We start from the raw sequence: 15,486 nt of genomic DNA on the forward strand, positions 1-15,486 counted from the left end.
GGACTTATCCCAAGGGATGTGAAAGTTTTCATTAATAGGCTTTTGTTTCCTACAATAAAACTAGTTTCTATAATTCATTTTATTAAGCTCTTCTTTTCCCCAGACCAAAAGAAAAATCATCTGTTTTCTCAAGCAAAGTGAAATCAAGAAACCAAGGTAAAATGCTAAATCTAGAAATGGCAAAGCAAATCCACTGCCCACTCAGACTGTTCTGTTTCCTCCACCCTCAGGACACTCAATTTGTAACTTTGGCAAGCTCACTTGCAGATTTTTCATAATAAGAAGAGTTTCCTTTAGAATGTGGTGAGTGTGGGAGTCTCAGGGGAGGGGCAGCTCTGCCTGGCTTCAGTTCTCTTTGTCAGTAGAAAGTTTCTTTTGTCCTCAAATGGTTGCAGAGAGCAGGCCCACAGTTTGAGACAACTCCTGGCATTTCTGAGGCTTCAGATTCAACCTGAGAACCTGGCAAGACCCACTGAGGAATGCATCAGCTGCACAAAGGTGGTACCATGCACCAGGCAGGGTAACAGCCTCCACATGGCTCTCAAACACAGCAACTGCATTTTGCAAAGCCTGATGCCAGTGTTCTGTACTGCTGTAGTGGTTTGGACCCAGTATTCTTCCCTCTCCCCTGGATTCCCTTCCACTGACTGATATTAGATTCAAGATCCAGTATCAGAAATCAATGCTGCGGGAATGCTACTATAATATCTGAGTATTGAGAAAATAAGAACCTTAAAAACCAATTCATGTTTTTTTTCATACTGACAAAACCAAGACCGGAGATTCAGTTACGGTTCTTATGCATTCCTGTAGTGGTTGGAACAACCTCTTTCTTCCTCACTGCTGGGCAGGAGTTTGTGCAATGCTCAGGGTCACACTCTATCAATATTGCATGGATCAATGGTGAAAAGAAGGAAAACTCTTTGTTGGTTCAGCAGAGCCACTCTTAGTTCCCAGCATAATTGCCTCTGAGACTCCCTATGTGTTTGTGCAGAACTGTCATGGAATAAATGCAACAGACACTGTTCAAACTCATTTTCATCCTCTTTTCCCTGCTGTTTTTTTGTTCCATATGACTATATCCACTAGAACCACTTGTTCACTTTTTCATCCATAGCTGGCCATTTTATTATTTATTCTTAGCCAACAATATTCAACGCAGGAACAGGAACCTGCTTCAGATCCACCACAAAGTCTCCATCAATCCATTCATTCTCCATGGGCCTTTATAAAGTTATCACAGCCTGTAGCTGCATCAGCTTAAAGGCAAGATAAGTCATTCACTGGAAAGCAGCTTCCTACAAATGATTTATTACACTAGTGTCGTTTTTGAACAGAATGGCCCAGGCTGCATTTATTTTGCCATGATTACAGGAAACATGTCAAGGTACTCACATTTTTAAAGGCTTAGAACATCTGACAGAAAAGTGCTCTGGGTTTGACACCACGGAATCAAGAATGCACCAAAAAGAGAGAAATTTCACTTCTGTAACAGTCCAGTATTTAAACTGAAGAGACTGTGCACACATATTTCTTTGTGTCTTGACCTGAGTCTGCAGTTTTGAGGTAAAGAGAAATACAAACCAATAGCTTTATTTTATTTTTTCTGAAACTACAGTGCTGTTGGGAGGATGGCTCAGTCTTAGCAAATCTGCAATTTTGACAGTTATGTCGAATCTGCAATTTTTCATTCTTTGTCATTGAACTTATCCTACTACGCAGCCTAAAGACAAACTTCAATATTCTTCTTCATCTAGAGAACAAAGCTGAGCTGCAAGCAATTCCCTGCTGGCCCCAAATTTTCTACTGGCTTTCATTAAATGTTTGTGATTTTCTTTCTGTCCTGCCATAATTGTTGCAGTCCTCTTCTATTCAATATTTTATTTTATATGCTAGCTTTTAGCCAGTCTGTTCTCTTTACTTTTGTATTTTTATATATTCAATAATGCATACAGGCATAATTATACATGCAGTATAATTATATTTTGGTTGATTACACATGCCACCTTCTTTTCTAATTATCACAGACACCAGACTGTAATTCCTTGTTTCAGTCAGGCCTGTGAGACACAGAGCAGCATTTAGAGACACAAAGTTCTCAGCTTCCATCATTCTTGACAGCAGCTGCTTGACATCTGATGAGAGAAGCTGAGACACAGGAATGTCCTGCAATTTGTCCAAAGGGTGACAGGGGTGGAAACAGAATCAGCATCTCCTGGTTCTTAGTCCAGTTTCCCAGCCCCAAGGGTACAGTGGTAAGCAGGTTTTTGTAAGCCTACAATAAATAAACCCCTAGAGTGAAATCCTTAATGTAATTTTAATAACTGAATACAGTGATTGATAAATTATTAAAGAGTTAAATAGCAGTTATTTTTTTATCTCATCATCAGGTTAATAACCTATTGCTTAGTTTGATAATTTGAAATATGTGTAGTGAATCTAGATACGGAAAAAGTGTCTGAAAAGGAAATACAGTGAAGCATTGCTAAAACAATATATTTCTTTAAGACTTCCAAATCCCCATATTCTGTTTCAATAGTAGACCTGGGAGAAGGAACAGGATAAAAGAAAATAATGGAAATAAATCAGCATTATTAACCACCTCTGTAGAGAGTGAAAAAATTGGAGCTGGCCAGAGGTATCTTTTGAACTCAGCATGGGCTTTATTTCTCTCCTTTTTCCACTGTCCTCCCTACATGCATCCTGCCTTTGTGCCAGTTCAAGTGGTTCTCAAAATAAATTTTAAAATTGGTGTTTTCTTGCTTCATGTTGAGAGAATTCTTATTTTCCTTTTAAATTGAGCAGTGCAGCAAATGTCTTCTTTTTCAGCATTTTACAAACAAAGGAAATATAGAATTCCAGGAAGGAAGCACTTACGTGTCTTAGACCAATGCAATGATTCCTCAGATTTCTATAGAGCCAAAGTTTTTCTCACTCCACTGTTTAGCAGTTTGCAAGGTTTGCCACCCACACTTTGCAACATGAGTTTCCAAGCACTGCAGTCTTTTCCCTCAATGCCCAAAGCCATCAGTCTTGTACCAATAGCTCAGATCCCAAGATGTTTCAAGTCTCAAGCTGAACTCTCTTGCTCCTTGGTAGTCTCCTGGATCATTTTGGAGATCTTGTTAAAAAAAAACCCCAAACCAACAAGCAAACAAAAAACACCCCAAAGCAACAAACAACCAACATCATCACATCTGCTGTCTTCCATGGTGCCAAGACAGTTTGAAGAGCTATGCTCTCCATTCAGCTGTACAAAAATTATAATTTTCTTAAAGTCCTTAGGGTGAAAATCCATTGTCTTAATGCTTCGTCAACATTAATTTAAGGAACTGGTTCTAAAACTATTTCATTGATGTTTTAACTGGAGATGATGGACATATTTCTCATAAGGAAAGGAATCTTCCTCAGCTCACATTGGTGAAGATAATTCATTGGCTTTTCAGCTAGGGACTCATATTTTCTGTGGTATCCTCTAATAATTCACTCATACACTGACCTATAGACTCAACAATATCCATTGAATTTCTGGTGCACTTAAAAAACTTCACCAAAAATGCTTTTGGCAATTTGTTCCTCTAAATTGTTGTCTTCATTCTGTCTTACAGCTTTTCATTTAATGTGTCTGCCCTTTTACATAGCGTTCCCATGTTGTTTTTTTTTTTCTTTCATAGCCTCCCCTATTCATCTGTTTAATTACAGTATTTTCATATCCCAACACATTCTCTTCTGAGTGTTCAGTATGGTGTCTCCATATTGTTTACGCCACCTGGAAGTATTTAAGGCTTTGAAATTGACCCTTTAAATTTGATTTTTGCATGCTTTTCCACTGACTATTTTCTAGGTATTCTATATTACTTGCAAAGTTGTGGCTTTTTTTGGAGTATAGCATACATATCTTTTATAATTGCTGTACCAAAGCGCTCTTCCATAATGTCTCTGGTGCCAAGACTTGGTGACTTTTTGAGTAATATTATTTCCCATTTTGAGAAAAGAAACAGATAAAAAAAATCTTTCAAAACAGTAGCTGTTCGTGTTAAAAAAAAAGTTCCTACCACATAACTTCTCCTTGAGTCCTTATATCTTTCCTGAAACATATTTACACAGTGTTTGGAGGAAAATACTGAATATTACATGAATCAGAGTAAAATCACAGAGATTGCTGTTGAGCAGAAATGCCAAGAAGCCCTTTGATAACATGGTTGGTGGGGACTGCAGGTGCTTCTAGGGCTGTTGCTCTTCTCCTGAAAATTTTGTCAAAAGATAACTTTGCAGTCTTTAAGCATAAGGTTTTGTTGCTGATGTTCCTTGACACCACTCATGAGGCTTTGATAACCTGAAATAATAACAAGAGGAATACTGAAAATACTTTCATCTCCTGGTTATTTTTCTCTTTTAACTGATGAAGGTTACTGATAATTTTGTAGGACAACAGAGGGGAGCAGCTGTTGTGTGCCCAGTCAGCAGCCTCCAGCTAGCTGGAGGTTTTACCAAGTTACAGTCGGAGCAGAGGTGCTAAACCAGCACTCTCCTCTGCTGGCTCTTTATGGCAGGCTTTAAGGGCAGCAGGATTTGTCCAAGACCTAATTGCACATATTTAGGAAGAAGTAATCATCAGTGTTTAGAAGCAATGGCAGCTATAAAGCTCAAGCAGTTAATGCAGGTGAAATGATGCAGGAATGTTTTACACCCAGGAGGATGTGGCTATCCACAGGGCAGGCAGCAGCTGTCCTTCCCATACAGCTACCTGCACATGACAGCTCTATCCATGTTTTTAACCTCTGGCAGATTAAGAAGACAGCAGGATCAAAGTGGACAGACTTCCAGCATTGACAGCAGAGCCTCTCTTCAGAGCCACGAGAAGCTCCAGGACGGGCGGAACAACAATTTGCTGGGACACGGCTGCACCAGGGGCTGCAGCAGTTAGGGAGCCCAGCCCTGCTCCTGCACAGGCAGGGGAGGGGGCTCCTCCCTGCACCCCTCCCTCTGCACCCCTGCATCCCTCCTGGCCCCTCCAGGATCCATGGCCAAGGACAAACCCACACAGCACACTGGCTGAGATTTTCCACGTACAACTCTGCCCTCCTCTTGACTCCGCCACTGGAAAAATGACCATCAGCAGCAAAATGCAGTTTTTTAAGTAAGCGTGACTTTTGTTTTCAAAATCCTGGAAGAAAACTTGAAACCATTCTTTAGGCAGCCTCTCAAAGATTGCCACATTCCTGGATATTTGCAAGAGACAACTGGGGCCAGCTTTATCTTGAAGGCTTTAATATTACCCCCAGTCTTTCTGCTAATTAAAATGGTCCCGTTTGGAATTTTGTGAAACTGCTGGACACAGCTGTCTCTAAGCATCTGCTGTTGAGTTTATAACAGATGTACATGATGTAAATACATTAATGTAGTGTCAAATAAGCCAAACACTGACTAATTTCATTTAAATACCTGAAACTCATTGAAAAAGTTGCAGTGTAAGTGTATTCACATTGTTCTTTAATATCATGTGTTCTGCTTTGTAGTAAAAGGTGTGACCCTGGCCAAGTCAAAGTTTTGCTAGTGACTTTAGTGGATGCAGGATCAGAAACACCTTTTTATTTGTAACAATGGGCTGACTGAGCCAGAGTTGAAAAGCAGCTTAGTAAGGAGAGCTAAAAACATTAAGAATTTGCTCAGACCAAAGTTTTGCTAGTGATTTTAGTGGATGCAGGATCCACTAAAAACGCCTTTTTATTTGTAACAATGGGCTGACTGAGCCAGAGTTGAAAAGCAGCTTAGTAAGGAGAGCTAAAAACATTAAGAATTTGCTCAGATCCATAGCTAGGTGTTATAAAATGTTAAAAAGTTACATGTGTCTCTATTTTCATGCATCTATTCTGGATGAAACTATCTTGAATAGAAAGAAACCTACTTTGGTCAAAATATTGCTGACACAAAATCCTTTTATTTTAAACAGCAGCCAAAATTCCAAACATTTATGACAGTTTAGAACTTGTACATGCACATTTTCATAATAAATGCATGTTTATTCTGTCTATTTGTGCTTTGGTTTTGAAGGGTTACCACCTGTAAGCAAATTTATTTTCAACTTTTTAAATCAAATAGGTTAGGTTTTTGGAAGTGGAAAACATTTCATTTGAAATAATCTATTTTTATGACATCATTTCCATTCTTTTACAAAACAAAGTTCTTTGTAATTGAAACTATTGTAAATTTTGTTTCATGTTATATGTAATTTTGGTCACAAATTTTTCGCAAATACAGATTTTTATCACTCCATGAAATGATATGGTGTTCTGTATTATCAACAACAAACAGTTTACAAATGTACAAAGGTAAAGATTTTCTGTCTGTCACGAGCATGGTGTTGGTCTTCTTGCTTAATTTGGTCATAAACTGAAATAATCATATGATCAAGCAAAGGAGCAAAATTTTTCTGGTCATAAGAGGATAGATTTCATTGCCCAGAATAAACTATTTCCCATCCATCCTCTTTTTTTTTTTTTTACTTGATATTTGTTTCTCTTGGGAACAACCAAACTAGATAAGATTTCAGATTATTTCTGGAAACACCTATTGCTTTGTTCCAATCAAAATTCATGGTGATCTTGGACCTTGAGCTGAAAGAAAATATTTATTTTGAGGAAGAAGAGCCACTCTGGCTGATTTTGTACATCAACCACATATAATGCCACAGTGCTAGAACCTTAACTGAGGCTGGGAAGGCATTTTTGAAATAAATGTCCTAATCTTACAGCCATACTGCATTTTGGTACATATTTTAGCACCCAAATCAGATGCTTTTCGAATGATACAACACCAGAAGATGTGTTCCAAGAGAGCACTTATTGCCATCTTCCCAGTCTTGAGCATGTGGACCACAGAAACAGGTGAGAGAAAATCTGAGGTGGAACTGCCCCAAATGTTGCTCATATGGATGTCAGGTCAGCAGAGCCTCTCCTGTCCCGATACACTGCCAGCTAATGCACACACAGCCCCCAAAAGTCCTGTGTTTATAGAATGGGAAGTGGTAGAATGAAAGATCTGCATAGTGCAAGATCATCAGTGACTGCATTAAAAATTGGAGGAGTTTACTGCAGATAGAATTTAATTAGCAGCAGGATTCTACCAAATATTTGCAGCCTGATCTGTGTCTTGCTGGGTGTATTTGCCAGTGCTTTACTGAGCTGGTTAGAGACAGGAGGTTGGTTATTCAATAGATTGCATCTACTTAAATATATTTGCACAGAGTATTGTGCATGAATGCAAGCTCACTCAGACACTTTAATTTCACGCTTGTTGCCACACCATCATTTCCCAAACTGTACTGCTTGCAAAAAACTGAAATCATGGCACCAATCAGCTTTATCCTATCTATGGCACTTCCACTGACTGCAAGCTCTACCTTATGCTGCATATAATTATCTGTGTCAACTTATTACACAGATCAGTGAATGCACTCAGTTATACCATGGAGACCCAATATTGACTCAAAGAATCATGGAATGGCTGGGGTTGGAGGAGACATTTAGAGGTCATCCAGTGCAACTCCCCTGCCATGAGCAGGGACAGCTTCACCTAGATCAGGTGCTCAGAGCCCCATCCAATATGGCCCTGAATGCTTCTCAGGATGGACCCCCATCTCTCTGGAACGCTTTAATTTTTCTTCCCATGGGAAGCTCTGGTAACGGTACAGGAGAAAACTTATTTTTAATAGAATATGATTTGTGAGGGCAGAACACATACAAGAAAAGTCACAAAGCCTGGGAACATGCCTGAGAAATGCTTGGTTGAGACTTGTTTCTCTTACTTTAGACATAAGAAAAATGAATAAGCCAGATCCAGGCTCAAAAACAGAGATGAAAAAGGGAAAAATGCTTTTAGGATGTGATGCACTTTCCCTGTCTTGATTGTCTGTTTTAGCAGATGGTTCTCCCTGTAGCTCTGCCTCCATGGAGTAAACATCAGTGCACACAGCTCAGATGTGGACATGCACATTGTGCACTGACATTTATTCAGATTAATCTGGTTTGTGATGACACAATTTGTCAAGTTGCAGTCTTATTTTTATAAAAAAGTGGGATAATTTCTGATCTATTCAATGGGAGTAAGAGACATTAAACAGTTTTCATCCTGAAGCGCAGAAATGGTATTAGAGTGACAAGAAAATACACAAACATACTCTGGTCTAGCATTCCGGCAGAAATGAAAACAGGGAAGTCCTAAATAAGACATAGAAGATTTTTACAATAAATTCAGCTAGATGGAGGAAAAAAGAAAGCAGGGAATTCATAAAACCAGAAGAAACTCTTTGGGACTCATTTATTCTATACAGCTTTATTGCCTTGCAAAAGTGGACAGTGATCTTGACTCCCAAAATCTCACCTGGTTTCTCCAAGTCATTTAAAAGATAAAAATATTTTTCTCATTTCTGCTCCAGGGAAGAGATAAAGAAGTCTAACACAGCTGGAAAAGCAGTTTGTTGCTACCAGAGTTTATTGCAGTGCCTCTTTCTCTGTGGTGTTGCAGTTCTGATCCCACGTGAACACTCCCACAGCATCACTCCATGATAAACTCTGCCAGATTTACCTTCTGTTCAGTTTGCTCCTTCTAAGTTGTGTATTAAATATTGGCACAGTACTGTAAATGTTTAATTACCAACTGTCATAAAGTACAAATGGCTCCTTTCATCTGTAGTTTTGACAAAAATGATTAATGTAATATTTCCAGAAGATTTTCCTGTAGATCTTGGGGAATAGGAGGGTTAGTTGTAGGTCTTGGCACATTATTTAAAATGACAGCTAAGTACATTATAGAGGAAATAATAGGCACTGATCCATCCCTTCCAATAATTTAGATTTTTTCTGCTTGTAGGGACATATGATCACAATTTCAAACTTATTTTTGGCTGTTTAAACTAAACCTAAATAATGCTGTAATGGAGTGTACTGAGAAGCTGAAGTAGGCTGAATTAAACTCAAAGCATTCTTTTGTTTTCCACATGGATAGGTATCCCAATATTTCTGCTATGAAAAATGTGGCTGCCAGCACAGGAGAAGCTTGGAGGTTTTGGACAGGAACATTTACATTTATATTTTGGTGGGGCTGGAAAGCAAGGAGATATTGAAAGTGTATTAATAAAAAAAGCTACAGATTTAATAGGCTGTCTCTGATAGCCTCACTGCTTTAGCACCTGCCCCAAGAGGAGACCTGGCACAAACCACTGCCCTGCAAGTAATCTCCATTATTTCTTTATATGACCCAGATTTCATCCACAGAGAAGTGAGTCCATCTATGCAGACTCTGATTAAGAAGAAAAGGAAGGAAAGGTGCCCCTGTCAACAATGCTGGGCTGCTCAGACTCTGCCTTCTAGTGCAGCAAAAGGGACAACAACTCCTACCACTTACTGCAGCTGGTCATCAGTCATGCTGGGGACAGCAGGAATTACTTTTTCTTACACATCCATTGCAGTTCAGTCCCTCAGCACATGCTACCAAAATGTCCTGTGATGAATTTTGAATGAGGGATAATGTAAAGCTTTCAGAGATCCTTCTGATATAACACATGTCCTGTGATGATAGACTGGTGTGATTTTTAAAGAGAAGCTTTGTGGTTCTTCTTCTGGAGAGGATAAATCACTGATTTCTTATACACATTTTGCTTCATCATCTCAACGTTCATCAGAGTAGTTACTTTTGTTTATCTGTATTTTAGTGATTGAATCAGCTATGCTCTGGCCAGCAGGGAAAAATGTTTTGGTATTTTTAGCCTTTATTTAGAGATGCAAATGAGCTTCCTATAATCATGTTTGTGAGAAAACACACGCCACAATCAGGACCTCAGTAATGACTGATATTAGCTATGCTCTATACATCAATGAAATTGGCTCAGAGTCACAAGCTCCCTTTTTCGTCCTTTTTAATTGGAAAGGAGCAATGTATCTAATCAATTAAACAATTTTTTTTACAAAATTGCCCAACTGTCCTCGTGAGTCCTTCCAAGGAATCAAAATTATAATATAGGGCAGAAAGCTTTGCTGTTCCGTGTTTGTGGGTTTCTTTAAGTCCATTAAAAACAACAAAGCAGGCATAAAAAAACTACTGTAACTTTCTATATCCATTAAAAGAAACACAACTGAGAACAATCATAAAATGCAAGTCCTTCTAAAATGTATGCCAAGAATACAGAGTTATGTAAAACCAGTGTCCTTTAAATGGAATTAGATTTAGCCACAGACACTTTCATGGGCAAAACTATGTTGGAACTAAAGCTCTTGAGAATTATTTTGTTTCCTACTATCCATTGTTTTGATGTGTGCAATAATACAGCCCTGGAATTTTCCCACAGTGATAACTTTGTACGTGAACAATCCCTCTTGGAAGAGTACTGTACAATTTAATTAGGACTTTTCTACACAGTTTTGTCATGACTATAATATTCTCCAACCTCTGTGCAAAGGTATTGAGGCAATTTTGTTATGTTAATTAGTAATGAGAGAATGCTCTAAGTCTGCTCTAAGTCCTGAGTCCTGTCATAATAAATTCTTTATCCACACACTAAGGTGAGTCAGACACTACTGCAATGAATTTTCAATTTGAACTAGCTTTGTAAGGTATACCTTGAGACTAGGGATAAACTGGAAAAAGTGTTCAGGGCAGCAGGCAACAGTGAAATCAGCTTAACAAATGTAATGAGCACCCGTGTGATGCAGATTTATGGATTATTTTATACATTCAGTTATGTTCAATATCTTCTTTAAGGCCATAAATTTCCCATTTATATCCAAACCCTCAGGCATTATAATCTTGGAGAGTACAGCAAGGGCTGGCAGTGACACCAGCAGCTGTAACCTCAGCTCAGGGCAGCAGGAGCACACAAAGCTACTTCTGCTGAGCAGAAAATCACTGCATCTGCAGAATGCAGCTGAAGGTGGATGTGGAGAGCTGAAATGAAGCAGCAAACACGATGAGAGCTGCCAACAGAGCTGGCTTGCTGCTTCTGCACCCCCTTGTGAAGAGCCCGTGTGGCTCTCCCTGAATCCTGCCTTCCCCAGGGTCTGGCAGGGCACTCACTGCTCCAGGTGTGGGTGCAAACCTCTGCATGTGATCCCTGCAGCACAGAAATCCACTCCTGCTCACCAGCATTCTCACTGACACACAACTGCTGCCCTTCCAAAGCCCAGCCCACCTGCACCCCAGACACATCCCCACCTCATCCAAACACCTGGGCTCCCACCTACTCTGTACTGCTGAGCCACAAACTCCAGCAATTAAAGGTCTTGGAAATGCTTAGAGTCTTCTGAAGTCCCCCCAGTTCCACCAGAGGGTTTCAAAGTGCTTCCTGTAGCCAGAATTCCTCTTACTTCAGTGTTGAGCTTAATGTTACATTATTCAGAGGTACACATTAATACTGAACAGCCAGTAAAATAAGGTAGGGCTGCTTGTCTTGTGTGTCAACATATATTTTAAAGAGATTTCTGAAATGTTTTTCCCATCTTATACGCACAGCTATTTAAGTAAGTGTCATAGCTTTTTTTTTTTTTTTTTTTTTTTTGCAAATGGGAGGCATAACCACACAGTGTGGGCAGAGAAATCAGAGAAAATGTATGTGACTGACAGTGTGCTCTCAGACCATAGTACTAACTTTCATTACCTTCTCATTATTTTCTTCAAGATAAAGTATCTGCTAAAGCTTGTAGCAGCAATATTGAATCCTACAGGTCAAATTGTGGGAACTGCATTTTAAAAATAATACCATATCACATTAAGAGTCTTTTATTCCTCTTTTTATTTTGAAGACTAATAGGTCCAGACAATAAGCCTTTTCTGGATCCTTCATTACTTCATATTACCCTCACTGTAATTTGTCTCCTCTATAAAAACAAATATTCCCTTGGCAACACACACCACAAACATATTTTTCTGTTTCCCTCTCACAATATTTTCAGTTTTCCCACACAAATGAAGATTTCTGTGTCTCTCAGATATTGTGATGTCCCTCTCTGGGAAAATCTTCTGTGTGAATTATGCTGACAGTTTACAATTGTCCTGTAAACTGGAAGTTATTGATATGAGGCTGCATTATCATATTTAAGATGCATGAAGTTGCTAATACTTCACACTATCATGTTTCATAATACTGTAGGGTCTCAGAGAAAAGGAATTTAAATGTTTTTTGGGGTTTTTTAATTGTGGGTATGCACAACAGCTAAAACAGCAAAGTTATTGCACAGCTTCATCATGTTGGTACTACATCAACGTGTTTAACTCCCTGAGCCTGCTCCTTCCCACCTTGACTGTGCCAATACTGATCTTCACCTTCCACTCTGTAGTGCTGCCAATCTTTTTGGTAGGACCAAGATTATTGGTTTACTGAGTCAGTATTTATAGCAGGGACACAGCCCTGCTGTTTTTGAAGAGCATACATATGTATGAACCAATTATTTGACTGTAATTTGTCTTTGGAGAAGGAATTTTTATTTGTGCGAGGTGAGAAGACCAAATTAAATCTTTTCCATTTAGTATACTTCAAAAATAATTTTCTCACTTCCTATCAACTGTTTAAATCACTTTGTAAATGAACGCTATGAGATTTAAAAAGTGCTGAAAATATGCTTCTGTTTTTCTTGAAGATATTTATTCCAAAACTCTTTTCATTAAAATAAAGCAGCCAACCTTCAGATCTTTATCTGTGATATGCTCATTATGTAGCATATACATATTAATCTACAATTAAAAGGGGTGGCTGTGAGACATAGTTCATTTTCCCCATGTTCACCAACAGCTTTGGTAATATGTAACCCTTTACAAATGACAAGCCACACTTACAGGAAAACATACATAGGATAACAGCTGTAACATAGAAAACAGATTTTTCCTGTCCATGGATGGCAGAAACCTCAATCTCCCAAGCTAAAAAATGTGCTGAAGTATAATGAGACATAATGCAGACACATCTACAAGTGTGTTAAAAAATAAAATCTTGTTTTCTCTCCATGGATTTGAGAGTTGCAGATTTCCTGCCAGAAAAGTTAGAAATGTATTTAGAGCAGGCTGGAGAGAAGGGAATGCTTTTAGGAGACAGAAAAAATGCACTGGTCCAATATTTGGAATCTGAAAATATTTTGTTGTTCAATCATGTCTCCCCAAATAAGGGTGCTTTGCTTAACATAAACCAGCAAGACTAGACATAAAAAAAGCATTTAAACACATTTGCGTTGCTCCAGCCTTAGCTTATTGTTACCTGAAGGTACTGTATTAACAGCAAAAGGTTTTTTTACAAACAGCTTGCACATGATGATCTTTCTTTCATGTTATCAGATAAATTTCTGTCTGTTTAAATCAGAATTTAATGAAGTTTTTTTTAAACTTCCCTTCTGCACCTCTCCGTTTCTGCCCACATGCAATGCCCAAGTGCTAAAGGCCCTCTTCCTCTTAAGAATTTCCACTCTGAACTGCTCATCTCTGCTTCCCACCATGTCTTATCTTCAATAAAATAACTTTTAATTATATTTAATAACTGTAATTTTTGTACTTCAAAGAAAGGTCTTCATTAACCATGCTGGATGCCATTTCTGTTGTGGGGATGTGAGATCATCTTTGATCTAGCCTAGAAACAGACTGAGCTGGGTCCTCCTGGATCTTCTGGATGCAGAGTTACGAGGTAGCTCTAATGAGGACTTGAGTGGCTGAAATATTCAAGTGCCCTAAATTTAGATGCCTGAGGCACAGAGCCCAGGGAAATCCAGGACCAGGAGCTTAGAGCTGCCCTTTTCTTTTAGTTCACAGGGAATCTCACAGCCCTGCAGGGCCCAAACAGCTGTGTCAGACACACAGAGCTCACCCCCACCGAGGCTCTGGGATGTGTCTGGAATTCCTGCCTTTCCTGGGGGAGCGAGGTCACATCTAGCTCAGCCTTACAGCTGTCCTGGTGATAGTATATTCCTACACCAGCAACTACCATGAGAGCTTAACACTGAGAAAATTAATCCAGAAAATTAAAAACCTCTAGTTTGAAACTTTCCAAAGCCCAGGGAACTTAAAATATGTCCTTCCAGGAGAGGAGGCCACATGGTAGAAAGAAATATCTTTTTTTTGTTGTCTTTTCCCAGTCTCTGAGGAATCCCAGATTATTTCACAAATCTTCAATTCAGGGGGGAAATGCTATGAAAGAAAACACAATGTCCTTATACAGAGGACTGTAAAGAACAAAATGAGTGGTGTACACAACCTAAAATTAAAGAAAAATCTCTGTTCAATCATTCTGTTCAAGTTTCACATCTATATTACTTGCTCTCAAGATCAACTACAGGACAAAAAGTTACTGCTCTCTAATCAGTATTCATATGAAAGTGTTCAAACTGTAACTCAGAATCCTGAGAGACTGGAACGTTTCTCAGTTCCATCTTTTTAAAATGAGAATGAATTCCATTTCAGTGGTAGCTTTGATGTATTTCAGGCATTTTTCCACATCAGTTAGAAGAAAATTATTTGCTTCAACAAATCTTAATGTCTGTATGTTTTTGGTTTTGTCTTTCATTAGATGGCAAACATTTTATTAGATGGCAAACATTTTTTTAAAACCATTTTATGAAAGTACATTTAAAACATATCCTGAAATGAGGCTTGGTTTTGAATTTATATTATTCAAAACACAACCATTTAAAACATATCCTGAAATGAGGCTTGGTTTTGAATTTATATTATTCAAAACACAACCATTTAAAACATATCCTGAAATGAGGCTTGGTTTTGAATTTATATTATTCAAAACACAACCACATTGAATGACCTCTTTTGTTGGATGAAGAATATGGCATAGTGGATGGAGTGAGTTTGAAAATAGGGTTTTTTTAACAAAAAATGCAACTGGCAAGAGCCTTCATTAATGCTCATGCAGAATTTTGTTTTGCAAAAAGAACAGAAGTTTGTATCAGAGCAAAGATGGGGTGCATAAGGCCAAGAAAATTCATTTCATTTGCTGCAAAAACAAATTGGCAAATAAACACCATTCAGCCAGCCTGTGAGGTAGTCCATCCACAAAATTTAGAGGAAAGAGAGGAATGTGCAGTGATCCAAAGTAAGGAGCACTATGTCCTTTTCCTTTTATCAAGAAATCGTGTGACTGAAAAGGTCTCTCCTCTGTAAGGGAAGCAAGGGAAGTCACTAGTGCTATTATAGATCCATTTCCACTGGAAGATCAAAGCAGCAACATAAAAACAACTGTCAGCTGAAGCATTTTCTTCCACTTTCAAGTAAATGGTAAAAGCTGCTGAATGGAAATCTATCAAAATCTTTTTTTCTGACATGTTGATGGTAATTTTTCTGGCTGATATCAACCTCATTAAATAGCCATCAGTGTCTGCTACAAAAGTGAAGAGTCCCTTCTGAAGAAAGATGGCCAGTAATGAAAAATTCAAGTCTTTTACTTTCTGCTAAGCATGAACAGATGTATAGACAGATTAAACATAAACAAATGCATGGAAAAAC

At 38.5% G+C, this 15,486-nt stretch overlaps 1 protein-coding gene across 1 annotated transcript in view; it reads left to right on the forward strand.

Moving 5' to 3' along the window:
* The window catches only part of STK32B (serine/threonine kinase 32B), a 159,142-nt gene extending 153,495 nt beyond the window's left edge, over positions 1-5,647 (forward strand). The window contains exon 12 of the mRNA XM_039728892.1: positions 4,789-5,647. Within this exon, the coding sequence (XP_039584826.1) occupies positions 4,789-4,927 (139 nt within the window). The 3' untranslated portion in view covers positions 4,928-5,647. The remainder of the gene's footprint in view (positions 1-4,788) is intronic.
* The last annotated feature ends 9,839 nt before the right edge of the window (positions 5,648-15,486 follow it).

The sequence above is a fragment of the Passer montanus genome, unplaced genomic scaffold (genome assembly GCF_014805655.1).
Source record: "Passer montanus isolate IOZ18808 unplaced genomic scaffold, ASM1480565v1 scaffold67, whole genome shotgun sequence".
Taxonomy (NCBI): domain Eukaryota; kingdom Metazoa; phylum Chordata; class Aves; order Passeriformes; family Passeridae; genus Passer; species Passer montanus.